Source organism: Anoplopoma fimbria, chromosome 2 (assembly GCF_027596085.1).
Source record: "Anoplopoma fimbria isolate UVic2021 breed Golden Eagle Sablefish chromosome 2, Afim_UVic_2022, whole genome shotgun sequence".
Taxonomy (NCBI): Eukaryota; Metazoa; Chordata; class Actinopteri; order Perciformes; family Anoplopomatidae; genus Anoplopoma; species Anoplopoma fimbria.
In genome coordinates this window covers 21,014,700-21,042,084 of record NC_072450.1, presented here as the reverse complement: position 1 = coordinate 21,042,084, position 27,385 = coordinate 21,014,700, and the positions used below count along the sequence as shown (strand labels likewise).

General features: G+C 38.4%; 4 protein-coding genes across 5 annotated transcripts; all 4 read right to left on the bottom strand.

The window, feature by feature from the left end:
• Positions 1-396: 396 nt before the first annotated feature.
• Positions 397-27,162, bottom strand: LOC129101670 (ferritin, heavy subunit). Of its 2 annotated transcripts, none has more exons than XM_054611582.1 (5): positions 27,152-27,162; positions 2,431-2,536; positions 1,710-1,856; positions 1,257-1,382; positions 397-887 (listed from the first exon to the last, which is right to left on the bottom strand). In XM_054611582.1, exons 2-5 carry the CDS (start codon positions 2,530-2,532, stop codon positions 729-731), a joined length of 534 nt encoding a protein of 177 aa, XP_054467557.1. In that variant the 5' UTR covers positions 2,533-2,536; positions 27,152-27,162; the 3' UTR covers positions 397-728. The 2 variants fall into 2 exon arrangements, with proteins under 2 accessions (XP_054467557.1, XP_054467550.1); XM_054611575.1 differs by lacking the exon at positions 27,152-27,162 and adding an exon at positions 3,431-3,676.
• On the bottom strand, positions 8,328-10,428 carry rplp2l (ribosomal protein, large P2, like). Its single transcript, XM_054611593.1, has 5 exons — positions 10,318-10,428; positions 9,347-9,470; positions 9,188-9,236; positions 8,864-8,959; positions 8,328-8,444 (listed from the first exon to the last, which is right to left on the bottom strand). The coding sequence occupies exons 2-5, from the start codon at positions 9,467-9,469 to the stop codon at positions 8,368-8,370; spliced, it is 345 nt and encodes a 114-aa protein (XP_054467568.1). The 5' UTR covers position 9,470; positions 10,318-10,428; the 3' UTR covers positions 8,328-8,367.
• lin7c (lin-7 homolog C (C. elegans)) lies at positions 14,414-19,553 on the bottom strand. The gene is made up of 5 exons (XM_054611563.1): positions 19,348-19,553; positions 17,800-17,918; positions 17,535-17,606; positions 17,156-17,365; positions 14,414-15,872 (listed from the first exon to the last, which is right to left on the bottom strand). The coding sequence occupies exons 1-5, from the start codon at positions 19,382-19,384 to the stop codon at positions 15,705-15,707; spliced, it is 606 nt and encodes a 201-aa protein (XP_054467538.1). The 5' UTR covers positions 19,385-19,553; the 3' UTR covers positions 14,414-15,704.
• On the bottom strand, positions 22,743-23,570 carry bdnf (brain-derived neurotrophic factor). Its single transcript, XM_054611604.1, has one exon. It carries the CDS (start codon positions 23,550-23,552, stop codon positions 22,743-22,745), a length of 810 nt encoding a protein of 269 aa, XP_054467579.1. The 5' UTR covers positions 23,553-23,570.
• Positions 27,163-27,385: the final 223 nt, after the last annotated feature.

The following is a 27,385-nucleotide window of genomic DNA, read 5'->3' as shown; positions in this document are numbered from 1 at the left end:
TTTGGAATGTTTGGTGTATATTTTCTAGACACCACAGGCTCTGAGGAAAACACTAGTTATGTACTTCACATTCAGGTAAACATTGTGATTATTTTCTCACCAGTCTGTGGAGTCTCCTTCAACTAACAAAACATTTAGCTGTCCATAAATTTAAATGCAAGGCCAATTGCCAGATTTTGAAAAACATGTAATTTGCAATAGAAACAGAACCTAACATACAAGCTCTCTGCCTAGTTCTGTTTTCACTGGTAATGGAAGTGAAACAGATATTTAGTACCATTTTTACCCATTTCTGTCAGTGGAAGAGTTTTGCCGTTCTGTAGAAACAGAGCTCAATTTAGACTTTTCAAATGGGGTTCTGTTTTTGACATTGGGACAACATTAAAAAAATGAGACTTATCAGAATCCAGAGGGTTCGGTTTATTTGGTTTCATTAACAGCTCCTGGGATAAAACACAGCTAATACATGGTAATGATGTAGATAGTCATTGGCTGGTAAGCTGACAGCAGAGAGAGAAGTGCAAGATACAAGAGTGGGCTTTGAATGTAATAGCTCACAGCTCTGGGATTAGTGAAGTAACTTTAATGTCGAGTAAATGGCAATAACAACGCAAGTAATATAAGAGGTTTAAATGACTTGCCAGTACCATGCAGCTGGCTTTATATTTGCAGAATGATTGAAAGCAAGATACAAATAAACACATATAGAAAGCGTTAGTAGATGTGATTTAGCTGCTTTCTTTGCCCAGGGTGTGTTTGTCGAACAGGTACTCGGCCATGCCGTTCTGAGGAGCTCCCATGCGGCGCAGATTGGTCACCCAGTCTGCCAGCTCTTTGATGGACTTCACCTGCTCGTCCAGGTAGTGTGTCTCGATGAAATCGCACAACTGAATGAAAGAGAGTTAAATCACATTAGAGCTGAAACGCACTGAATTGAACTGCAAGAATCCCTAATATGGCAAAATTGTCTCTGTTTAGTTTTCATTTACCTGCTGAAATATTTTAAAATGAACACGAGTTGATATTTGACACTTTTGTGATGATTCTATTCTGAAGGTACGATCACATAGCCGTGTTTTTTGCAACCATTAGTGAGTTATAGATATGTCAAATCCACTAGACATTAAAAGAACTTGTACTGAACATTGATGAAAACAGAAAAAGTCTAGTCTGCTGCATAGTAGGTTTGCTTTAAAACACCCGAGCTGCACTGTTCAAGGTGCTTTGCAACTGCCAAGCCACGATTCAATACTCACATGTGGGTCATTGTGGTCAGAGCAGAGCTTGTGCAAGTCCAGCAGGGACTGGTTCACGCTCTTCTCAAGCTGCAGGGCACATTCAAGGGCCTCAACTCCACTGCCCCACTCATCCCTCTCTGGCTTCTGCAATACAAAGCAGGTCGGGAGAAAAGTGAGACACTTATTAATGAGAGGTCGAAGTCAAACAACCCGACCCAGACAACGATCTGTCTGAATATTTCAGAGCGGGATTGCAGTTTAACGTTCAACGGGTAGTTTGTGTGTCGTCGAAAGATAAGCAGCGCAGCACACTCACACCCTTAGTATCTTTTTGGCCTTATATTGCCCTCCCAACATGCGTTATCAGTAGTCCACCAACAGTACATTTTACACCCAGTGCTCAAGTTAAAAACACACATACTACTAATTCATTTTCACAAAAAACACATTAGATCAAACATGAGCTTGTACCTTGACATCTTGAAGGAAGATCCTCCCCCCCCTCTGGTTCTGTAGTTTCATTAGCTTTTCAGCATGCTCACGCTCCTCGTGCGACTGATTACGGAAGAACTTGGCAAAGTTGTTCAATGCCTGATCATCCCGGTCAAAGTAGTATCCCTGTGAGGAGAAAAGAGGTGAATGTTGGTGTTTTAATAACGAGACATTTTCTTCAGGTGAAACAATAAAGTTAAAGTTAAATGTGGCTGAAACGCAACACAGAAATACCTAGCTGCCAAGATAATTACACACAGATCTTAACAGAGTTTAATATTCTAAAATTCAACTTTAAACGAAAATAATATTCCAACAGTAGCTTCCATCCAACCCTACATTACAATACGATACGTGTGGGATGGATAGGTGAAAGCTGTGCTTTTAAGTGAGGCACAATTTTTTAAGGTCAGGCAATGCACTCCATGCCCCGTCTCTGTAAATAAACTCTAAAAGGAACTTCAACCTTTGTTTTGTTTCTCGGCAACACATCAAACCCGAGTTACACAACCACAATACAGTCTGGTTAAATGAATAATAATAATCACTTAATAACGGATACTGGTATAACTGGTATACACAGTTCCTCTTATGCTAAGTAATAACTGTCATCAGATGTTCCACTCTGGGCTTTCCACCCATATTTCTTCACTCTGCTGTTTTTTTATTGCCTGAACACTTTTCTCTATTGGACTCTCACCATAGACAGGTAGACATAGGAGGCATACAGCTCCAGGTTGATCTGCCTGTTGATTGCAGCCTCGCAGTCCTGGTGGAAGTTCTGTCTCACCTGGGAACTCATGGTTCTGAAAGACAGCCAACAAAACCCTTACTAGACACACAATCAAGACCCAAAATCATACGACTCATAAACATGTGGAGTAACATAGGACATGTTTGATAAGTACATTTGGTATAAATCACAATTAAAGTCAAAACGAGTAGTGTATTTTCAGTAAATTAATGAGCATTTTGATAATCTGTTGATCGTGCCAAATCTGTCTTTCTTCACAGAGAAAATAATTTTAAGTTGGGTAAGAATCTGACTCAGTAGGTGCACTGCTTTGTATTATAGGATTTCTTTAAATACGAAAACTGAAGATCAACTTCAATTATTTTACCAAATAAATCCATCTGTTGTTGTGAAGCAATATTCAGACCTGAACAAACAATTTACATTAAAAAAAAAAAAAAAAAAAAAAAAAAAAAAAAAAAAAAGATATGCCAATCGATGGGCCCAACCTTAATCTGAGGTATCACTTACACAAAGCATACTGCACCAGATCTGATCATTACATCAGTACCACGGGGTTTGACGCAGGTTCATTTTTATGTAAAGAAAAATCTTGTGATAGAAATAAAACCTAACAATGCAATAAAATCATATAAACACACCAGCTGGTTTCTTTTAACAGCTATAATGTTGCATGTAAATACAGATTAGGGGAGCTTTGGGTCTGCTTAAGCTCCCAGTTGTGTTTGTTATGTTGATGTTGTTGTTGTGTGCAATGCCTGGCACTGAAGACACTGACGCCCCGCAGAGGGAGGAGACGCTGCGCCAAGGCCGCACTGGCGCGTCTGCAGAGGCGGCCAGGAGATCAACAACACCCCGGTACCGACCTCACCGGACCCCGCTGGACCAACACCGACCTGGGAAACAAACACACGAGGAAACACGGAGCTTACAGACGGATTCTCACCAAATTGTTCAGCGGCGGGTCTTCGTGTGAGGAGATCGTCCGGACAAAACAAACGTGTTCAAGACGTCTGAACTGGCTGATGTTTCCAGGTAAATTAAATGTGACTCGATGGTTATCAAGTATGTTCTGAGCGATCGAGGTGATTATTCGTTTGTTTTAAGACAGTTGAAAGGTTGCCGTTCAAGCACTGTTGAAGCAGGTAACCTTCACTGTCCGCTGACGAGACGACCGACTGATAAGAGAGGCGAGGGGCCGTGACGTCACTGCCGGGAAGAGGGCGGGGCCTGGAGGCGGGGCCACGTGACCTGTAACTTCTAAGAATTCAGAGTTTTGTTTTTTTATTATTTAGGGGAAATTTTGTGACGCTTGAGTATTTGTTTTTTGTTTTTTATGCTACTGTACAGTACCAGTAGTTCTCTTGAATACCTATGTTGAATACACTTCCTGTAAATCGCTTTGGATAAAAGCGTCTGCTAAATGACTGTAATGTAATGTAATGTAATGTAAATGTACCAGTCACAAGTTTGGACACACCTTATCATTCAATGGTTTTTCTTTCTTTTTCTTTGTTTCTACATTGTAGATTAATATTAAAGACATCCAAACTATGAAGGAACACATATGGAATTATGTGGTAAACAAACAAATGCTCAACAAACCAGAATATGTTTTATATTTTAGATTCTTCTTCAAATACGGAAGGAAATATTGTTCTTTTTACTTCACTTCATGGATTTTAATGTTTTAGTTATAATTACTTAGCAGATTAAAATGATGAAGTAAAGTGTGATTCACTTTACACATAAGGCTACAATAATCATAATCCATTAGAATAATACAGTACCAGTCAAAAGTTTGGACACATCTTGGACTCATTAAATGTTTTTTCTTTATTTTTATTTTTATTCTTTTCTACATTGTAGATTAGTATTGAAGACATCCAAACTATGAAGGAACACATATGGAATTATGTGGTAAACAAACAAATGCTCAACAAACCAGAATATGTTTTATATTTTAGATTCTTCAAAGTAGTTGAATGAGAAGGTGTGTCCAAACTTTTGACTGGTACTGCATGTGTCTACTTCACCAGTCTTGGTGGAAAGTAACTACTCAAGTACAATTGTAATCTAATTTTCTTTATTTGAGTAGATCCATGTTCTGCTACTATATACTTCTACTCAAATACGGAAGGTATTGTTCTTTTTACTTCACTTCCTGGATTTTAATGTTTTAGTTATAATTACTTAGCAGATTAAAATTATGAAGTAAAGTGTGATTCACTTTACACATAAGGCTACAATAATCATAATCCATTAGTATGGAGCATACTTTGAAGAATCTAAAATATTAAACATATTCTGGTTTGTTGAGCATTTGTTTGTTTACCACATAATTCCATATGTGTTCCTTCATTGTTTGGATGTCTTTAATATTAATCTACAATGTAGAAACAAATAAAAATAAAGAAAAACCATTGAATGAGAAGGTGTGTCCAAACTTTTGACTGGTACTGTATGTATTGTTATGAAATGAGCCATCTAGCATAATAAGTACCTTTGATACGTTTGTACTGGTGATAGGTTAGGTATATTTTGATGCTAATAATTAATACTACTTACTGTATTTTTGCTTATACAGTATTAATGTGTATTTCTACACAGCAGTATTGCTGCTTTAATGTAGGTAAAGGTTCTGGGTACTTCTTCCGCCATGTTTATATTCCTTGAGGAAGATATTACACTTTTGACTCGACCAGATGTATCTGAAAGCTAAAGTTATATTACTTGCTGTTAAAGATTATTCATTGAAAACATCTGATTGATGACTGACATATAATACTTTATATATTTAACAATCCAACAGATAAATGCTAAAATAGGCCAACCTTGTTTATTTGTAAAGCCAAAACTCACAAGTTCATATTAGAGCAGTGGCTGAACAAAATCTACAGCATACAACTTCCTCTATCCTCAGACTTACAACATGGAAAAACACACGTAGCTACCATGCTGACTCAGCTTTGAACACAACATGAACCAGCTCATTGGAAAACTCCAAAAATTGGGGATTAAGTAAGTCTTATAGTCACACGCATGACTAATTGGCAGATTGAGACATACTGTGTAGATTCCCATTTTCAACATTCATAGTGTAAAAGTGTATCTTAAACTTGTTCTGACTTTGACAAGGCTAGATTACCAAACAGATTACCAACTGGGCAACTGTCGCCGGGCAGTTGCCCAGTTGGTTTGTGGTAATCTGATTAATTGTAATTCTTCTTGGACAATGTCCATAAACAAAAGCACAATATACACAGATATTGTGCATTATTACCTGATTTCCAGCCCTGTTTTGAAAACGAGTCCTGTTGTACATATTCCTAAACTAAATTCTGGCAGGTTCATGGGTGGGCGGGACTTTGGCTCTATATGCTGTACTCAGAGATCAATATATGTCTTAACAGTTTACACTTGATTGAGTGTGTTTAGGTTTAGTTAGGGTGGGGGTGACAAAGTGAAGTTGGCTTAGAAAATAAAGCGAATCACACTTTACTATATTTAACAATATATACTATGAATAACACAGTAAAATAAAGGGTTGTTTTTTGCCTTGAACAGGACACTACTTTTTGTAAGATAAGTTTTATGTCACGCCCAGATCGATGTATCAGATATACCAATGGCATTTACTCACAGGCTAATGACGGCTGTAAGAGTATACATTAAGTGTGATTTTAGTAACTCTGTCATTGTCTGCTTTATTGAAATGGTTTTGTAAGACACCATGGGATGATAGTAATAAGAGGAGGAAGTGCTTAAAATGAATGTTATTTATTGGGTTTCGATGCTTTTGTAAATAATTGACATCCAGGATGTTGACCTTTGAACCACATTAACTGAAGGCACATGGTGACATTGGGCATATGACATTGGGTGCATGCCAAGTCTCTTATTTGTCGTCTCCTCGCTTGAACCGGAAGTCGTTCTGCGCCGCCATTTTGCCGGCCGTCCCAAAGCTCTTATTACAGCAGCGAGGAGCGAGGATGCCTGTCTGTAGAAACACTTTTACATCATTTATCTTCATTTCCATTCATTCATATGAGGCTAATAATTGATTGTCAGGTTGATGAGTTATGTAATAACAATTTACCCCGAAACATTGAGCCTAATCAATTAATTCCAGTGTTTAGGAGAAAACATAATCATATTCTGGATTATTTAATAATGACTTCACAATCCCAATTTCAAAACATACAGACGTTAATAATTCATAAATAAGACAAACGCATTTCACCGGTAGAAATCGGTCCTTATGAGCAGGACACAGAACACAGTATCAATACTAAGAACACAGTATAAATACACAGAACACAGTATAAATACTAAGAACACAGTATAAATACACAGAACACAGTATAAATACTAAGAACACAGTATAAATACTAAGAACACAGTATAAATACTAAGAACACAGTATAAATACACAGAACACAGTATAAATACTAAGAACATAGTATAAATACTAAGAACACAGTATAAATACTGAGAACACAGTATAAATACTAAGAACATAGTATAAATACTAAGAACACAGTATAAATACACAGAACACAGTATAAATACTAAGAACACAGTATAAATACACAGAACACAGTATAAATACTAAGAACACAGTATAAATACACAGAACACAGTATAAATACTGACAACACAGTATAAATACACATAGTATAAATACTAAGAACACAGTATAAATACACAGAACACAGTTTAAATACACAGAACACAGTTTAAATACTCAGTGATGATTACTTTGTGCAGTTTGTTAAACAGGTAACAGGCTGCAGATAGAAATACATTTCTACTCTGGCAGTGATGACTTTGTTTCATTATTAATATTAGTACAGTGATGATTACTTTGTGTCATTATTAATATTAGTACAGTGATGATTACTTTGTGTCATTATTAATATTAGTACAGTGATCATGTGTGCAGACATAAAATCCAAAGTCTCTCCAGCTGTTAGAGCAGACTGACAGCTGATCAGCTGATCCGCCGTCATCAGAAACAGACGTCGCTTCACGTGACGCTTCAGAGGAAAGGACGTCTCATGTCTCTTAAAACACATTTCCTCGTTTCCTCTCTCCTCGCGTCTCTCCATGCATCCCTGGTGGGCGGGACTAAGACGCAAGGAAACGACGCAAGTGAGGGAATCGAGGAGGCAGTTTAAGAGACTTGGCATGTACCCATGGTTAGACCTGAGTTAAACCTAACAGTCAAAGGTTTTCTTTGCTCTTTATCTGTTACTGATTCCAGTTCACACTTAAAACCTCAGATTTCACTTACATTCATTAGTTGGATGTCTTTTGTAATAAACAATGTTTTTCCTTTGATTCTTATGAATGCATTTGTAAATGGATTTTTCTAGGCAACCCGTAAGACTACATATATTTTTGTAAATAGTGAGTCCTTAAATTATTCTTATTAGTCTTTAGTTCAAAGCCAGTTTGCTTGAAATGCATTTGGCGCTCCATCACCTGAACCCAGACATAGAAATGACTACAGGGCACCCGCACGTTAGATTTTTTACCATAGCATTAAATAATGCTAGTGTTAGCATGGCCATCGTCTGCCGTACAGATCAACATATAGCATGGATAATTAAAAAATGTTTTAAACAGTGCATTAAAGAGGTCCACCATGTCTTCTTTACTTGTGTATATGGTGCAAAACACATCAGTGCAATCTGCTGATATTTAGGCTCAATTACATGAACGAGTCAACCAGTTACAAGTTCAGTAGTTATTCTGGTGTGTAACAGCACAATTACTTGTAGTAGTGCTGAATGTGCATAATCTAGTAACATTCATTTCCGGAAAAGAAATTCAAACAGTTTGGTGTTTTTTATAAATTTTATTCATATTTGGAAAAGTTTAGTCGAACAGGCCGAATCCCATGTCGTCATCGGACTCCTCAGACTCATCTTTCTTCTCTTCCTTCTTCTCCTCAGCTGCAAAACAAAAAGCACTCCATATTATTTCCTGCTATAGTCACCATAACACATTTAAATAGCTAGTGCAAAATATTACTTTATTAACATTGATGTCCTTACATGACAAATTGTATAAATGTGAAGTCACATCCTTCTCTATCAAATATGAAAAGTAAGACATTTATCCAAAATGACCTTGCTTAAAACCCTGGCATAAAAAATATTGTTGACAGATTACATAGGTGACTTCTTCCCAACAGATACATTATGTCAAGTTAAAACTATGTCCATTTGTCAAATTTGATTCAACCAAAAACCAGTGATGACTAACTGATTTGGCTGTATTTAATCATATTAACATACAAGGTGAAGGCACAGGCACTGTGTGCCAAGTGCCATTAATGGTGACAAACAAGGTGCTAAGCTGCAAAGTTTACCTGCGGGGGCAGCAGCTCCACCTGAGCCAGGAGCCGCAGAAGAGGCAACAGCGGCTACAGCACCACCTGCTGGCACGCTGGCCAGTTTACCGTAACCTGAGGAGACAAGTTGGCAGACATAAGCTCAAGTGAGAACATTGACACTCTGACAGCTTGTTTAATCGTAGCTAATTGAAATTAACATGTTTCCTCCACCTGCTATTAAATACAAAATTCTGATTCAAAGAGCTATCACACACTAATTTTATAGCAATGGCGGTAAAAAAAAAAAACTGTACTGATTTCAAAATTCATAGCTACACAAACACACTGACAAACACTCACCTGTGGCGATCACCTCTTCCACATTCTTGCCTGTGAGCTCAGAAATGACCTGTTGAGAGAAATTACATTTGTGAACATCTCAAAGGCAATGACTAGCCGCTGGTAAAAGACCTGCTGCCAACCCATCAGACAAACTGGTAAGTGGAGGATGCTCTGTACCTTGCTCATGCGTGTGTCATCGGCCTCAATGCCAACACTTTCTAGGATCTTCTTGATGTCCTTGGCCGCAGGGTTGCCATTGCCTCCGAGGGCAGCGAGCAGGTAAGCAGCAACGTAACGCATTCTGCAAAAACAATAACCAGGTTTAAACAGTGAGCAGAAACAACAAAACATGTAAATGTTTGGTCACTTTTCAATCTAATTAAAGTAACATCTGTGCTTATACAATAAAATAAAAAAAATCACACATTTATGAAATTCTTACTACATATTTAGACTTATTAAATCAATAGATTGACTATCAACATTAACCATGAATGAGACATGTACCAAATTAAGGAACTGTCCTTAGAGTTACCTCTTGGAATAAAACAGACTAAGCTCTTCTTGTTGCCAGCTACAAACATTTCTGATCAAACCATCTACTCTGTGACAGTAAGACAGTAAGACTGTCAAGCAGCACACTCTGTAAACTTGAAGGTTTTTACTTTTTACTTAAAGCTACACTTTATTTAAAATCAGCTAGATTGCAACAACAAAACTCTTGAGGAATAACAATAAGTCACTTTAAGTCACTACACAGGGTGGTGCCGTCTCTCTAATGAAGATAAGACTGGGTACCAAATATGAGCATCTATTGAAACCATGAGACGGCGTTCACACAGTTAACTCTACAGTATATAGCACACACTCTTTGTAGTGAAAACAGGGATTTTTCTCAGACACACGTTAGTTTAAAACGCGTAAAATGAACATGACGGTGTTTACAGCCATGTGGCGGCTCTCCTCAGCCCAACATGAGCCGAGGAGAGCCAGCGCAGCCGCCTATGGTGAAAATGAATAAATGTCTCTAAGATGAGTCTTTCTAACGGGTTTTAGCCGCTGGAGTTTATGGTTTACTTATTTATATCAATAGCACGCGTGTTGGTTACGTGATAAATCCGTTTTTTATATGTTTAAAAGACACTCACTTGAGCTAGGCGGTGAGCGCGTGTTCACTTCGAGGTTAGCACGGACAGAAAGGAAGTTACGTCAGACGACGAAGGCGGAAGGAACCTTCTTCTTCTTCGTTTTTAATAAAAGGCAGAAAACGGGTAAACCGCCACCTGCTGTTCAAGAGAGGGAAGTGCACCCTGTTCTAGTTTAAGGATGAATGTTTACCTGCTTTGAAAGAAGCAGCCTCCATCTGAACGTTGCAACTGTGATTGTAACGATATTACACTGCAATAAACTCAATATGAATATACACATTGAGCTCGCTGTAAATGGTTTCATACATAATATGTAGAATTATATTACAAAAATAAACCACCAGAGTCTTTGTTGTTGATGTAAATGTTTATTATATTTCTATTAAAACACCAAAATACAAAAAAGCAGTGAAATACAAGATATATTTATCTGAATGTGGCATTTTAACTTCAAGATTTTTCTTTTCAAGATTTTTTGTTGTTGTGTTCATGTCTTTTTTTATATTATTATGTGACTTTTTTGTTTTTTATTTAACTCTGTAGCTATATTCAAATGTTATTAAAACAAAATGTCCTTGAAATTGTACCTGTACAACAAAGACAAGGGGTAAAAAGGCCATATTTAAAGGTCCCAATCACTGTCAAATAAACCAATAACATGGATACACATGATTCACACTGCTGTAAGGGGGTATTAACTGACCTTTTCTATATCTTAAGGGAAACATGTATAAATCTCTTAAGCTTGTGCTAACCACGGAACAGTAATTACAGGCATCTAATCAAAAAACAGTTTTAAAAAAAACATTGACTTTGAGATATTAATAATATCTTCTGATGGCCCTCAGGCAATTAGACGCAGTGCAAAAATGTTGACTCATTGCCTACCTGCACCTTTCTATTCCTCCAACAGTATTTGACAGCAAAAATGTAACATTTCAATCTACATCAAAAAGAGCTCTGACTGTGTGTTGTGTGCATTCTCATTGTGCTGATTTTCTATAAAACATCTACCACTTGCAGTGTGTGTCAGACATGACAACTATCATGAAGATCGAAGACTATTTTGCAGCCTGTAATTGCGTCTTCTATAAGAACAGACATGTCTTACATGTTCGGAACATAACCTCAGTTAAAGAGACATGCCCATAAACATGTTATTGTTTATGAAGGGATGTGATCACAAGTGTCCTCGTTCTGCTTTTGATTGCCTTTGGTGGTTGTTCCCAATGTTAATGAGCCTAAAAATAAATGATCAGCGTTCAAAATATCTTCATAAGTCAAATATTTAAGCAGTTTATTTATTCTTTAGTCCAACTGTTATTTTATTCTACATCACAACATTTTACATTTCACATCAATGCAACACAGTAAACTGGGTAAGAAACCAAACACAAAATAACACAACACAGCATACAGGTAATATTCCTAAACAAGCACGGACTGAAATATTTCAAAACATTATCAAAGTTTTGACAAATGTTGCAAGTTTGGTCTTGGTACTAGGAAGAAAAGAAAAATCAGTTCAGATCTCAGAAAAGAGGTGCTGATGTAGGACAGTTCATCTCTATTGTGAAGTTCACACATTCAGGAGATCTCAGTCCAACAGTGCTGCTTTAAGAGAGACTTTGCTGATATGGCCCTGGTACACAGTCAAAATGGAAGTACCAATTATTCCCGGTATTTGTTTTTAGGAAAATCACTTATAAAAATTGAGAAAAATATCAAAAGAAAGCTATTATAAAAAATACTCTATTGACCATTCCAATACATGGACAAGGAAAACTGGTATAAAGTTGAAAGGTACTTCACAAAATTTTGCAACCAAGTCAGACAATGGTCAGTGACATTCAGTGGAGAGTGTGACTGTGCAATATCAATACCAAGTCTCATTACATTGTTTCCTGATTTACTATTCATGTGTGTAAGCAGTGATTCTAGCTAGCTAATGTTAGATAAAAGACAATTAATACATTATATTAAGACATTTCGACTTCTATGTACAACCAGGCTCTCCTGCTAAATGTTCTGCCCCAAAACAATAAGTATGCTCACAGTAGCCTATGGAACGGTCTATTGCTAACCACACCTTCACATAAGCCTATTCTTCTGCTTGTTTCCTGACAATCATTAATTAGATAGCAAGGCTTATTTCAAATGGAGACTTTCACTGCAACTGCTTGACAGTGATCAATATGAGAAAGTTACAAACATTGTAAATGTCTCGTAAGACAATTTAACTCCAATGTGTCTAAGTGCAGCGTTTCCCAAACTGAGGCATTTGTCCACACAGCCTAAAAGCAGTAATTTCCAATAACATTCCGCAATAAAATTACAAATATTTTGCACCATTACAGGATATTTCCAAAGTTGTTTAAATGACTTTGCATAGATAACTGATTTTGCATTCAGTTTTTGCAGTGCCTTTGTTTTATATTATACTTTGTCCCAAAATTCAGCATTTTTATTAAAGGAGTTATGGATTACAGAGAGCACACCCACCAGAATAGAACCAGGCTGTGTGCTCCATGTGTATCATCATTTTTGTCTTCCAATATTAAAGTAACGTACAATCCGGTAAAGATACCTTCGACTGACTTGTGTAGTGAAGATAAAACCTCACATTTAAAGGAACAGCAGACTTTAAGTTGACGTGGATGGTAACTATGGACACTATGTAGGGACTGTGACAAACAAAGTAAGAAACTAAAAGAGGGATTTGTTTGCTATAAAGTTTACTTAAGCAAACAACTGCCATTTTAGTTCCAATTATTAAAAAATATTGTTTAGCTCCCTTACTGTATGTTAAGAGATGGTGGATAACATAACAAAAACACCCATTGAAGAAGTAACTACATCACCAAAGCAGCTACACAGGCAGTCATTTCAGATGCATTTGTCACAAAATCTGCACAGCTGTTGAATTAACACAATAATGTCATGTCGATGACGACTCAACTGGATATCCATTTAACACTACACTGCATTAAAGGGGATGTCATTTCTGAAGAACGGTTCAGCATGAGAGGACAACAGTTGAGGACACCATTCAAAGAGACTGAGGCTACACTGAAAACAAAGTTTTCTCGTTTTCATACATCGCCATGTGTTTCTGTTACTTTATCCACCATCCATCTAACCCTCCATCAGTGAGATACATCACATTTATCTTCACTACTTTACTGTCTCAATGATGTGATGTGTTGATCCTGAGACTGGACTATAGGAGGGCTTGGTCAGCCAAAGCCTAGCTCCCATTGTGCTTTATTTATATATATATATGGTTTACTGCATCTACCATGGAAACAAAACACTTTTGTAAAATTGATTTTGTTCAGGCCATATTTTGTTGTCCCACACATTGAAAGACTGGTTCCTCTAACAGCCACTAATATTGACATGTTCTTAGTTTTCACCTCACATGGAAAGCAAGAAAAGTCTCATACACATTTGTGTTTGAATAATCAAACGTTTTAAAGAAAACCTTGACTTGCAGACTTGTTTGATTGACATGTTGCATGTAGACATAAGTGTAGGATTTGGGCTTCTTCATGATTAAAGGTTTTTTTTAAAGCATTAATATTCATTAACATGCATTCAGCAAACACTTTAAAACTATAAAAAAAAACTTTGTAAGTATTGTAAACATGGGAGGAAAGTCTACATATACAGTAAATTGGAGTCATTGACAGTTTTGACATTAACCTGCTTAAACCTGCCTGTCAGGAACAAACTTAACTGTTTGGCAGTATTCAGTAACAAAATGTTTGTGATATCATTCTTATTTTTCAAATATTGTGCAGTTTGTATATTACATACAAAGTTCATAGGTGCCAATAAATTGTTGGCTTTAATGGAGCAAATCTGACTGTTAGTGATGATTAAAGAATAATAATAAAAAGTCACAGAAATAAATCTGTTGTGACATGCAGATCAGAAACAGCTTTAAAGTATTACTAAATTATTGAAATTATGGGAGTACTCTTCAAAGAAATGGGTATTTCAATTTCAAGACATTTTTCTATACATCTTATCCCAAAACCAGTTAAATAGGTCAATGACTACCAGGATAAAAAAAAAAAAAAAAAAAAAAAAAAAAAAGTTTAAATGAAGTAAATGTTTCACTTCAGAAACAAATTGTTAAAAACTGAAAGAAAAATAATATGCCAATGGAGCATAATCCCCTAAACGCGGTTGAAAATCTGAACATGAAGTAGCCGTATATCAGCCATGAAAACATCAGTCATTTCATTCATCAAAACATTGACGAAAGCTCACATCAGGCATTATTGTGACCAAAGAGATTTTTTGATATTCCAAAGACAAATGTTAAGTAAGTTCTGTACATGGTAAAAAGGAAAAACATGACATATAGTACATTCCTGATTTATGTCAAGACAAACTAAACAGAAGCTGAACAGCCTTTATCTAATGTCAGGCTGACAGCAAGGTATTTGCTTATGAAGGTTTATTACTTTATTAAAAGGTAGAAATGTTAGTCTCTGTGGCGGCAGCAATTTAGTTCAAAAGTTGCTGAGACCCCATTACATCACTTACAGAGCCTGCTGAGCTTTTTATAGGGTGGTATGACGTTAGAAAACTATAAAGGTAAGCCCAGAGAAAAATAGATAATCCATCACTTTTGTTTTGAAGTGTCCTTTCAGTGCTTTCCCTTATTATCCAGCATACAGCTGTCTCTTTTTAAATAATTAAATCTTTTATCATCTCCTCCAAAGCTTCCCTTCTCCTGACATGCCTGTAGAGCGGCTATAAAAATAAAACTGCTCCTTTTCCGAGTTTGCACAATTAAAAGGTTTCTACATAAGCCTACCATGTATTTATAAATTCAAATCTTTAAGAATAACAGATGCAAAGGATTTAGTAATTCCTGCCACAAGCATTTAATTACCAGTACTTGACTTTAACCATTAAAAGGAAAAACATAACGGTGAACACAGTACATAAGATAAATGTGTTTGCCCTGAGGCACTTGGTAGTGGCTGTGATAAAAGATTTAAAAACACTACCTTTCCAGTCGAAGGAATTGTGTAGTTGGTGTCAAAAGCATTCAGAGTTGCATTCAAGTTGTCAATTCAAAAATAATGCACACGTGTGAGTGACCACCTACGCTGACAATCATGATCGTTATAATGTTTGTCTAGAGTTGTAGTGTCCAGTGTTACAATGGCAAATATTAAAATTGCTACAGAAAAGGATAGAAGCACAATATACAGTATGTGAGTAGGAACTAAAACTACAAACTTGAGTGTGTTTGTGAAGCGTTTTTTGGGGCAGGGAGATTAAAAAAAAAATAACGAGACCAGAATACATGGCCAGAAGGCTAGAAGAGGAGAGACGTGGGAGCTGGGCATCAACACAGATAAATCCTACTGGGGGTAGTTGTTCTGTTGCCGGCGCTTCGCCGACCTCATTTTCTCAAAGCGTGACTCCATCTCCTCTAGGACTTTGGGGGTGTACCTTACTACCAGCTTCACTGTGCCCTGAGCTGCTTTGAGGAGTTCCACAGCTTTCTCGTGGTGCTCACCTTCCACACTCTGGGTAAAACACAGAAACAGACTGTAAGACTTTATCACAAAGAGGCATAACAACTATAGTAAAGTCCACCGTTTTTTATAGCTTCATAATCCAAAAAGCAATATATAGCGGTTATATAGTTATGTCGTAACCTATGGAAGAAACGATAACCTCCATGCTCTATAGGAATTGGAGAGACCATAAACCTATCATAAGGTTTGGCAGCCTGGTTCAACTTACCATATAAACATTCGTAATTTGGATATTTTAATGAGAGATTAAATTGAGCAATAAACAAAATCAATTGGATGATTGTTATTGGCTGATCCTGGAATTTTAAAATAACTAAGCACATCTGCAGAGTGCTGCCCTGTGGATTATTTTAAAAATAACTGTTTAAATTCATTGTTTTTCAATAAAACACACTGCGTGTATCCCTGAAGCCTATAAAACGTGTTGAATGCAATTCATTTCCTCATAAACAATTCTTAGAGCCAACTCTGAGAAGAATTTGAAACACTTATTATTTACATCCATAGTTGCTTTTCTAGCAGTCTTCTCCCCTGCCTTTGTTGGCGCTTTATTGGCTATGATTATTACAACCACCAACTGTCGATTAGTTTAAAATAGAAAACCCTGGGAACGACTGAGTACGCTTTACCTACATACACGAGGGAATGCTTGAGTATCCCCGCTGACAAATCAAGGACCAACTCCTAAAATCATTGCTCCATAGCAATACTGAAAAACACTCTCCTGGGTACCTTTAGGATGCAGCTCTTCTGATAGCTGCTTTGCGCTACTTTACGTGCAAGGGGAATGTTGAAAATAACCAAACCATTACCAACATGATGATGACAACACATCTCTGTATAACTTTGGTGGCAAGTATACTAAACGCATGAAAAGTTACAAGTTGTAGTTCAACTCTCAGTTATATGCTAAAGAAGCAGAGCTGAGCTTTGGAGACAGTCTAAGGATTTAGGGTGTCCTTGGCTGTGCAGATTTTAAAGACCTTTGAGGCAAATTTGTGATTCATGATATTGTGAAGGAATTTGTGATTTATGATGATTTGAAGGAATTTGTCATTTATGATATTGAGCTATAAAAATGACCTGACTTGAAGCATAGAGTACCTATAAGATTTTAAATGGTTAATCTGCCCTAATAGCTAAAGTTTAAAGTTTGTCACTAGGTGAATAATAAAGCCCCGTTTACAAAAAGATCAGCTGAAGAGCGCGTCGTGTTAAAGCTTCACTTTTTACATCCTGGAGTAAGTGTTGATCCTGTGAATTGAACGTACCACTCCGTTAACAGAGAGAAGCTGGTCGCCTCTCTTCAGGCCTCCATGGCGGTCAGCAATGCCTCCTGGGATGATCCGTGAGATATATATTGGGGAGTTTTGCTCCTTTCCACCCATTATATTGAAACCAAGACCCTCTTCTGTCTTGGGCAGTTCCACCACACGTGGATGTGAGTGTCCCTCACTTGCTGCAAAAGCTGCCACAGTTGCCTAAAAATGATTAAAGTGGTGTTATTCAATCATTGCAAAAGCATTGTGTTTCTCGCACTCCACATGCGATGTGAAGTGTTCAACTAGAGCAACATTAAGAAACAAATGGTCTGAAAATAAAATGAGAAAAAGATGCTTTTGTATTAAATGGTACTTGACTTGGGTATACCTTAGCTGTGGCGTTGGCCCTGACCTCAGGAGTGCTGTTGATGTCCACTGTTTCATAAACATGTTCATAAACCTGAAGAGACATTGTTGGAAAATATTTTGTCACAACCCAGCAACAGCTGCCACATTTACAAATGGTGAACACAGAGTGATCCAACCAAACCCTGTTTTTAAAACGCATTAGTTTAACACCAGAGAAGAAAAGTGAACTAATGTCACCTCACAATTAAGTATTCTAGAAATAATAAAAGAGAAAAGGGTCTCACTTCTCTGACAGCGTTACAGAATTCACTCTGTAAGACCCTCTGCAGCGCCTGCAGCTTCTGGGGAGGCACTTCTCCCGTCCTTTGGAGCTTATCAAGCAGTTCAACAGCACGGTTAATATCTGTCAACAAGAACACACATACACCACCGTCAAGGTTTTTATTAATATCTGTAAATTTAGACATTCAAAAATCACTGTTTTCTGTGTTAATGTCAGTTCTAAATCTGTACCAATGTAATACTAAAAAGCAAGAAATTATGAATAAGCTCAGCAAATGCTTGTTGTTACAACTGAATGAATGCCTAAACTTATTAACGGATCATTTCTGTCAGTTAACCTTTCTCTAATTAGTCTGAGATTGAATTTAACTTGACTTGAACTACATTTGTTCTGGTCATAAATACTTTGTCCCTTTGAGGAAGCTGGTCTTGGATTACAGCGCTCTTAATAAACGATAAATAAAAAATATTTCAAAGAAAACATATCAGTAAATATGTGTTTCACAAATGAGTAATTGCCTCTACCACCACCACAGAGAGATGGGGCAAATATTATCATCGGCTCTGCTCTGTCAAAATAAATATCCATGTGAGATTACAATAATAATTTCTCCTCTAATATTCGGTTTAATTTTTGCATTAAGAGTTTATACTGTTCCCAACTAAAGACTGAAGCAGAGTCATTATTCTGTGAATCTGTAACATCTGATTGAATCATCAGCCATGACTTCCTGCAACATCCCAGTTTCCCCAAAAGGCTCAGAGATTGTTTATAACTTTTCCTTCAGTCTTCCTTCAGTAGTGTTGGGGCTTGTTTAAATAAATAAAAAACAGTGCATGAGCATGATTAAAAGCCAGACTGATGACAGAAAAAAAGTCTGCAATGTAAATATCTCCTGCTTATTTTTGCTGATGATGATCAAGCTGCATGTGGCCTCAACCAAGCAACACTGGTGCATTGAGACCTTTAACCTGTAACGTCTGATTGGATCATCAGCTATGACTTCCTGCAACATCCCAGTTTCCCCAAAAGGCTCAGAGATTGTTTACATGTGTGTAACCTTTCCTTCAGTCTCAGTGAACATTAACATACATGTGTTGGGGCTTGTTTAAATAAATAAAAAACAGTGCATGAGCATGATTAAAAGACAGACTGATGATAGAAAAAAAGTCTCCAATGTAAATATCTCGCTGATGATCAAGCTGGTGCAAATAAGCTGCATGTAGCCTCAACCAAGCAACACTGGTGCATTGAGACCTTTAACAACCAGCTGGGCTCTGTCCTCCCTGCATGCTGTGGCTGCTGGTTAGCTGGTTAGCTAGGTAAACACGTTTAGCAGTACAACTATCGCTCAGTGACTGGAAAACAATCAAATAATCACAGTCATAAACACTGGCCATCAGCAGGACAAGAAAGCACCGATCAAAGACAATCTCCAGCTCCATTTGGCTAAGCTAAGCTAGGCTAGGCTAGGCTAGGCTAGGCTAGGCTAACGCTGCCATGGATCACAACATGTCTTAGCCATCGCCAGCTAGCCAATTAACTTCACCTCTCTCCAACCGCACGGGCTCCCCAAGCGATGCCATCCTCGACAGAAGTGTCTTATTTAATGTCAGGTATATTTGGCGTTGAACACTGGATATATGGGAAACGAAATGTGGTAATCCTGGGCTGACGTTACGTGCGCTTAGACGACACGATAAATGAGATTAGCCAAGTTAGCCGGCTAGGCTAGCTGCCAGTGTCGTGACGCGTTCAGGTGATACTCGGAAATGGGACAACTCAGTACCACCCAATCATCTTGTTTCACGTAGTAACTGGATGCTCGGAGCCGCCACTAAAGGCATCGTCCCCAACTAATGACAATAGGTCAGTGTTTTATTTTCAAACAATCTAAAGGTAGTTGAGTATTTATGTAATGCTGTACATTTATATTTATTAATGGCGCATGGCTTAGTTCTAATTTTCTAATTAGTTGATCTAATTTTTTGAGTTGATTCCCAGTCTGAATGATGGATGATTCAGGTTTCATTTTAAGTTTAGGGTTTATGTTGTGTAAGTCTTGTGTAATGCTTACATGAGAATATGGACCTTTAGTACTGGGTTTAGCCCAATGTAGGTCTCCTTGCAGCATCCAGAAAAAAGTTGCCCACTATGATCCCAGACCCATTTCACCATTAAACAATAATCTGTGTGTTAGTGCATCATTTATTTAACAAGTGTGCTGCACCTATACATGGATGCTTATAGCTCAAGGGATTAATACATAATATCCAGAAACTACCAGAATGTTCTTTGGCTATTTCTTGACACCTAGCAGGATTATTCTCTCTGCTGCCCTCCACTGGTTGCAGCACATATTGAGACTCCAGTCCATAGATCTGCAGGAAACTGCTGCCGCACCGCTCCCTGTGGGCTGAAACTTTCAAGCATGATTCACTCCTGACCACACCCCAGTGGTGACACAAAAAGTGTTTGCCTTTGACAGCTGATGAAATACACCTGCTGTGACATAACTGATAAGGGTTTTGTCAAGAGGCACAACACACTCGAATGTAGTGGAGCAGCAGTATTTACTGTCTTTTTTTAATACAAAAGGCTCATTGTTTTTTTCTTGTAAAAAATATTTCATTGTTTTGTCTTTAAGCTTCGGAAACATCTCTGGGTTAAACAAATGCTAAATCATACTGTCAAATCTATTCACATGCATGTTTTGTAATCACAAAAGACAATATTGGCTTCATTCTGACTCAAAGACAACTGGTCATTACAGAGTCACTTTGATTAGTGGATGGCAGTTTCTATTACTGAAAACAGCTCCAGGCTCCTACTCATGATAGATGGTGCAGCTCAGGATACCTTGTCTGTAATACATGGCAAAAGGTTTGATTCATTGCCCCGTAAGCTGGAAATGTGTTAGTGCTCAGACACGTTGATTAAATTGTATTTAATCCTTCAAATTCTAGGATGGATTTTCTGTGAAAAGCAAGGCACAACGACTGCTTGACTTCCTGTAGGATAACTAAATACTCTTTTAATTCCTACTTGGTTTTTGCAGCCATGAAAATGGGTGATTCATGAAAATGGATAATTTGAGAGAAATACTGCATGCTTGACATCTTCCCCAGAGGTGGTGTAGAGACTCTCTATTTGTTCTAAGCTTCTGAATAAATAAAGTTACTCACGGCATCTTCATCAGCCTCCTCTGGATGATCCGGAACAAATAAAGAAGAAAGTGGTACATCTGCTCCTTGATTTGTGGAAAAAGTTTTCTCTTTGCAGCAATTTGTTCTCACAATCTCAAAATGCTGGATACGGTTCTCTTCAGAGGTCACACTTACCTTTCGGTTGATGACGAAGAAGTAAAGTGAGGGAGTTGGGATCACATGTAAACCAAAATTATGACATTATTGAAGCCTACGAAGAAGCTTTTTATCTGCTTTTTTATATGAGTGTCTTCTCTTACCAAAGTATGTCACATTATGGGTGACTAAGGACGTGATTGATGATATTAAGATGAAAAGTTGAACATGTTCAACTGTTACCCTTCTATGACCTTAAACTATGGCATCTGGACATGGAAAGCATGGGTTCTGACTATGTAATGCTTACTATTAGTTATATTTGCTGGAGATTTGAAGTTGCAGGAGTCTTTAATCCAGATACAATACCAGGCTTTTTCCTTCTGATCACAGTAAATGTACTGCTGCATCAAATCTGGGTGAATTTTCTTTTGTAGAAGGTTTAAAGATTAGATGACCATGTCATATCAGGTGTATCTTTTTAATGTATACAAATGTATGTGTCACTGTCAAAACTGAGCCTACTCATACTATATACTAAGTTCTTGTGATTGTGAAATATTACATGTGCAGCTGGAGTAACAACTAATTGAATGTAACCGAATGCATTGACTCCTCCGCTACTGAAAATATGATCATTTCTTGCATTTTTTAAAAATTTATCCAGCATCCTGGTTATGCATGATTTTTATTTGGTTGTTTTTGCTGGCAGCAAATTCGTGGAAGTGCATGAGCATGTATGTGTGTGCCATGCCTTCCTTCCTCCCCGCCTTCCTGTCTGTATAGTAAAGTTTATCCTGCTCGGAAATGCACTGTTGAAACTTTATCGACATTGATTTTGTTTTTCAGTTGCCTATATTTTTATTTCTTCAAATATTTCAGTTTAATATTGCAAACAACTTCACAACATACAAAATGAATAATATTAACCCAGAAACATGTCAATGAATATATTTTATATATATATATATATATATATATATATATATATATATATATATATATATATATATATATATATATATATATATATATAAAAACTCTTTTTTATATATATCTTTTCCTCTGGTGGGGATAAAAAAATAAACAGCAAAGCTTTGACAACAGCACCTTGACATAGTATGTAAGTCCAACATTACCTTGAGAAGTTTAGAACAGTAAACAGATAAATTACTTGAGAGGAAAATTGTTTTCTGCTGAATATGTAAACGGAATATTTCTTGGTCAGCATTGTATCCTTTTTTGTAAGTGGAGAATTTCTCAATTCACAATTGAAGCAGCATGCAAGCTTTTTGAAGATGGAACTGTCCTCTCTCATTCCTTGCCTGTTTTTTTTTTTCCTTCATTTTCTAATTCTTGGCAACGTAAACAAATCACAATGTCTTGAGGGATGTGATATAGTAATTTAAACTGGGCGCAAATGACTGATCAGATTTTTTTTAATTGTTTACAAGGTCATGAATATGTTCAATAAATAGACTGTAGTATCACTTTTACTGTATAAACTTCATCTTTTTTTACATGCAGTCCATAAAATTTTCATTTGACGGAATAATTTACCCTGTTATGTATATATACAAATAGATATTTTCTCTTTATTCTCTTTTTTAAACTCTTCAATAAAATCTATACATTTTATACACTATCTCCCTCTTTTAATGGTCAATGTGCATACACATGAAGTGTCTATCCTTATAAACCGCCAGCCAATCTTCTTTTTGCTATCCATGGTAAGAGCTCGCACGTAGGACTGGGTTGTCCTGCATTGGGAATTATAATGCCGCTTGTCTATTCCTCTGCAGCCCTCCTTCGTGTACCCCATGGGGTTGCATTTGGTCTCATAAAAGTATTGCTTCAGTTGGCCATTGGGGACAGGGACCTTTTCCATGACGGTAACTGTCTGCCCAGACATGTCTATTGCCGTCTTTTTATCCACAGCTGTCACCCACTGGCTAATACTGTCACACACACTGAGCTCTCCACGCCGCGAGGGATCGGAGTGTCGCCGCACCCTCATGGACATGTTAGCGGCATCCAGATAGTTTTTGTATTCCTCCAGAAGAAAGAGCAACGGCGGCTCCAAAGGCACTTGGTTGCTGATCATCACCCGCGAGTCGTACAGGTCGACATCCTTGGTCTCTGCGGTGACCAAAGAGGATGGGCCCCCGCCTCCCTGGCTCTTATCAGGCCCCTGTCCCAGCTGTGCCGCCTCTCCCTCCACCTCCAGCAGCTCCTCTATCACCTGCTCAAAGGTGTCTGTGAGCGAGGGCAGTTCCCCGCGCTGGCCTGGCCCGCCACCACTCTGTGGAGTCCCGTGGCCCCGTGTGGCCGTCGCAGCGGCGCCCAAGTAGCCTTCCGTCCGATGGCCCCGCATGCCCGGGGCGTCTCTCAGGGGCGCAGCTCTCATGCAACTGAAGTATGAAATAACCATAGTAAGGAACAGGATGGTCATCACTCTTCTAACCTGGTGGAACTGGAAGGGGGAGAAAAAGACAGAAAACAAGGGGGGGAGGAGGAGGAGGAGGAGGAGGAGGAGGAGGAGAGAGAAGAGAGAACAAAACTGTTAGTCAAAGAGCATTTTCAATGAAGTTAGCCTATTCTTGATCCATAACGCACCATGTAAGCCTTTCTTCTTATTAACATCATCTACTCTTTCTTTGCGAGCCAAAAGAGAGCCAGTTGCTTTGGAATAATCACAGAACCTTTTTTTATTTTTTTTTTATTCAACTGATATTGGCGCTGTCATCAGTGTTTTCAAAATGTTTGCAAACTGTAATCACTCTGTTCCTATGTGAGGTCTGGCTTAGATTTTTATTTGTTGGCAGCCGTGCCCAAAAGCTGTGCTGAGCATCAAAGAGATTGATGATTACAAAGATAAGATCACACAAATAGATGTCAGTTCATCCTAACAGGCTTGTTATTATTCACGAGCTCTTTTTTACAGGTGTGTTAAACTGTGCATTGTGTTTCTAGAACTTAGAACAGGGATATAATGAACAAACCAGTCATTCATCCCTCACTACCTGAATCATTGTGTTGTCTTGTCAGTTTTGAAACCTCAGACCTTCCCCTATGTTTTAAACTTTATAAACGACATGGCGGATATCCATATTTTTTAACATTATGTAAATTAAGGAAAGTTATTAGATCTTATAAAATATTGACCAATAAATTGACTGGTGGCAAAAAAATGGATGCACATTGGGCTCCAAACACGTGGGGGTCAACTGTGAACTGGCAGGAAATTAGGAAAGGCTCTGCATGTGTTGACATAAGGATATGGTTTCATTTGTTGAAAGAGCTCATGTATTATCTTTTGGCTTAGACAAATACCTCAGTAACAAAATCACCATTATCAACCCTCATGGACAGCACTTACAAACTCTGACAAACACCGCTGCTGCAGTATTATTTATCTTTTTATTTCAAAAACTGGTCTGTGTTGACAGATGGGTCTGATTCTAATCCTTAGAGTCATGTACGGGCATCAGGAGTTTGTTGAGGGACACTGTTTGCTTTTGGTAGGTGGATGGCGAGAGCACTGCAGTATGAACTAACAGGATGTCATGCGGAAATTGAATGACAGAGAGATGTGTCATCCTCACTGCACTGTGAAGTACCAATCTGGAGAAACTCAGAAGAGAAGCAAAGCGCTGCCAGGGGAGGGGTGGGAAAGCGATCCGCACGGAGCCAGGTGTGTCTGAAATACGGCATGTATACATTGCCCGAGCACATATATGTCCCTTACCTTTCAGAAGCTCTAAGACTCACAGCGAATCAATGATATGGTGGACATCCAACGGCCCGAGATTAAAACGCAACCATAATGAAAAGAAAATCTAGATCTCGCTTTCCACAGGGGCTCATTTAAAAATAGCCTGACCGAGGCTTTGACTGCACTCTGTATGTCCCAACTTGATGCAGGAAAACACCGCGAGCAAACACACTCTGCCTCCACTCAGGACGGACATGAGGACCTTTACAGTAAGGGAGGAGCCCACCTTAAAAGCATTTGTTTCATTCTTAATTGGTATCAGGGGCCGTGGCTGCAATTAGCCAACACCACGGTGACTGCCATAGAGATATCTCGTCTATAAATAGATGTGCTGGGAGTCTCACAGTCTCTATTCAGAATATCACATCCTTCTTCTTAATGAGCCACTCATTCCCCGAGCTCAGTGACGTGCATCTCCAGAGTGTGTGAGTGTGTGTGTTAGGGGGAGGGCATGGGGAGGGGCTTGCTTGGATGTGTTTGCGGGGAAGATGGGGGGTATTTTTCCCCTCACTAATTAAACAACAATGAGGACAAAGAATAAGGAGCTAATTATCACATTTTAATTAAATAATGTTAATAAAAGCCTATTTATCAAGCTTTGTAACCCCCTCAATATTGCTAAGGTTTCGGTTCACATAACAAGAAATCTCTGTCAGGCTTCCCAGCACAGAAAATCATGTAGGTTTACGGGATCGAGGCCAGTCACGAGCTTTATGTGTAGGATGCATTTAGGCTGATATTATTATCAGCATCACGCTCAAATGGTTCCACTTCCACATGACGGAAATGAAGGCGGAGGGCTGATTACTGTTAGGCGTCAAACTTCATGCTGGAAATGGTGCAGACGAGGAGTGCTGCATCTTCCGTAACAGACCACAGGGGTAATATTGCAGTAGCAGGGGGTGGAGAGAGTGCCAGCGTCATTTCGCAGCATAACAACCACAGATGACGTCTCTTCCAGGTCTCCATAGGGGAGGGAATGGAGGGGAGGAGGTTGCTGGGGGTAATGCCACTCAACAGTGTGCAATTGCATGCTGCTCCCCCGGGAATCCTCACACCGGGAACAACAAATGATTTTATTTCTATCTCTGTGATTTCCTGTTTCCATCAGGACAATCAATATGGCTTATGCTCTCAATCAACATCCTGTCAAAATGCGATAAAGCCAATGAATCATTTAATTGCTGTGGGACTGGCGGAGCATCTCTGGCTTATATCTACTAGAGGGCTAAATGTGACAACTGATTGGTTCGTTCTTGTTTTATACATCCAGCGAAGAAGCATTTTATGTGCACTGCTGGATTTCGCAGTTAATGAAAAAGCGGCTTGCGAGTTAACACAATGAGCATGAATAATAGAGCGAGGGCAGAGCAACATATGGAGGAATTTTTGGAATGAAATATGCCTTTTTTGGAGCCTCCTGGACAACTTTTTGACGACTGGTTTGGTTATAAAAAAGATCTAACACAAGGAGGTGGCTGGGCACAGTGCCATTTCTTTTTATCTTGTGTCTTTTTCTTTATGTTATTGTTGAAATCATTTAATTTCTAAATGAAATCCAGATAGATCCAAACCATCCAACTGTGTCACATAATAAACTAAGTGTCAAGGCTGGCCAAGTATGACAGTTCTTCTATCCATAACCGTAAATCACTTAACATGAGATAACAGGAAGATAAAGCCTGCAATAACCGCTGCAAACACGCCTTTATTCCTGACAACACACCCAGAGCACCAAACACCCAGAACAATAGGAGCAGGTGAGTGTGTGGACTCTGCCTACTGTTTGTCTTTGACGTCTCTAGATGACCACCTGTTCATCTGCTTTGAGAGCGTGGCTGTATGGCGGGGATATGTAACTTATCCTCGCATTTATTCTTTGTGCCAGGTGGGGATTAAAGTGATAAATGCCCCCTTTGACAGATGCTGAAAAGTTTCACTAAGGCATGAAAGGACTGGTATTATTACACATTCAGTAATGTTCCCAAGCCTCCAAGCACATGTCAGCACACTTTATGGCTTCATCTTCATGAACAGCGTGCATAATATCTTAGGAACCGTTAGAAGGGAAACAAACATCAAACAGGAGACATGAAAGAGGGAAAATGTGCCCGCTACATTTGAATAGAAATGTACGACCTATGGCAACATTTGTTCCTCATTCTTGCTCCCCTGTGGGCGCCCAGCTTTGTTCAATTCCTCAAGAAGCGTGTCAGGTTAGAGTTATTTACCCAGCAACATGTTTTGTCACGTTCAAAGTGCACAGCACACAATGCCAAATGTTCAGATGAGAGACACACAGCACATGATATCAAAATTTCCACCTGAGGACCCCTTGTGTGCGCCACAATGCAGCACTTAGAAAAAGCCAATTAGAGTTGTCTGCAGTAATGGCTGACACATGTGGAAGCTCGGCCTCCTTGAGATCTGTTTTCAATCTGACACAGTTTCAGAGCACGTTTAGTAATAGATGAGCATCACTAAGGGATTATACCTTGCCTCCTGGCCAA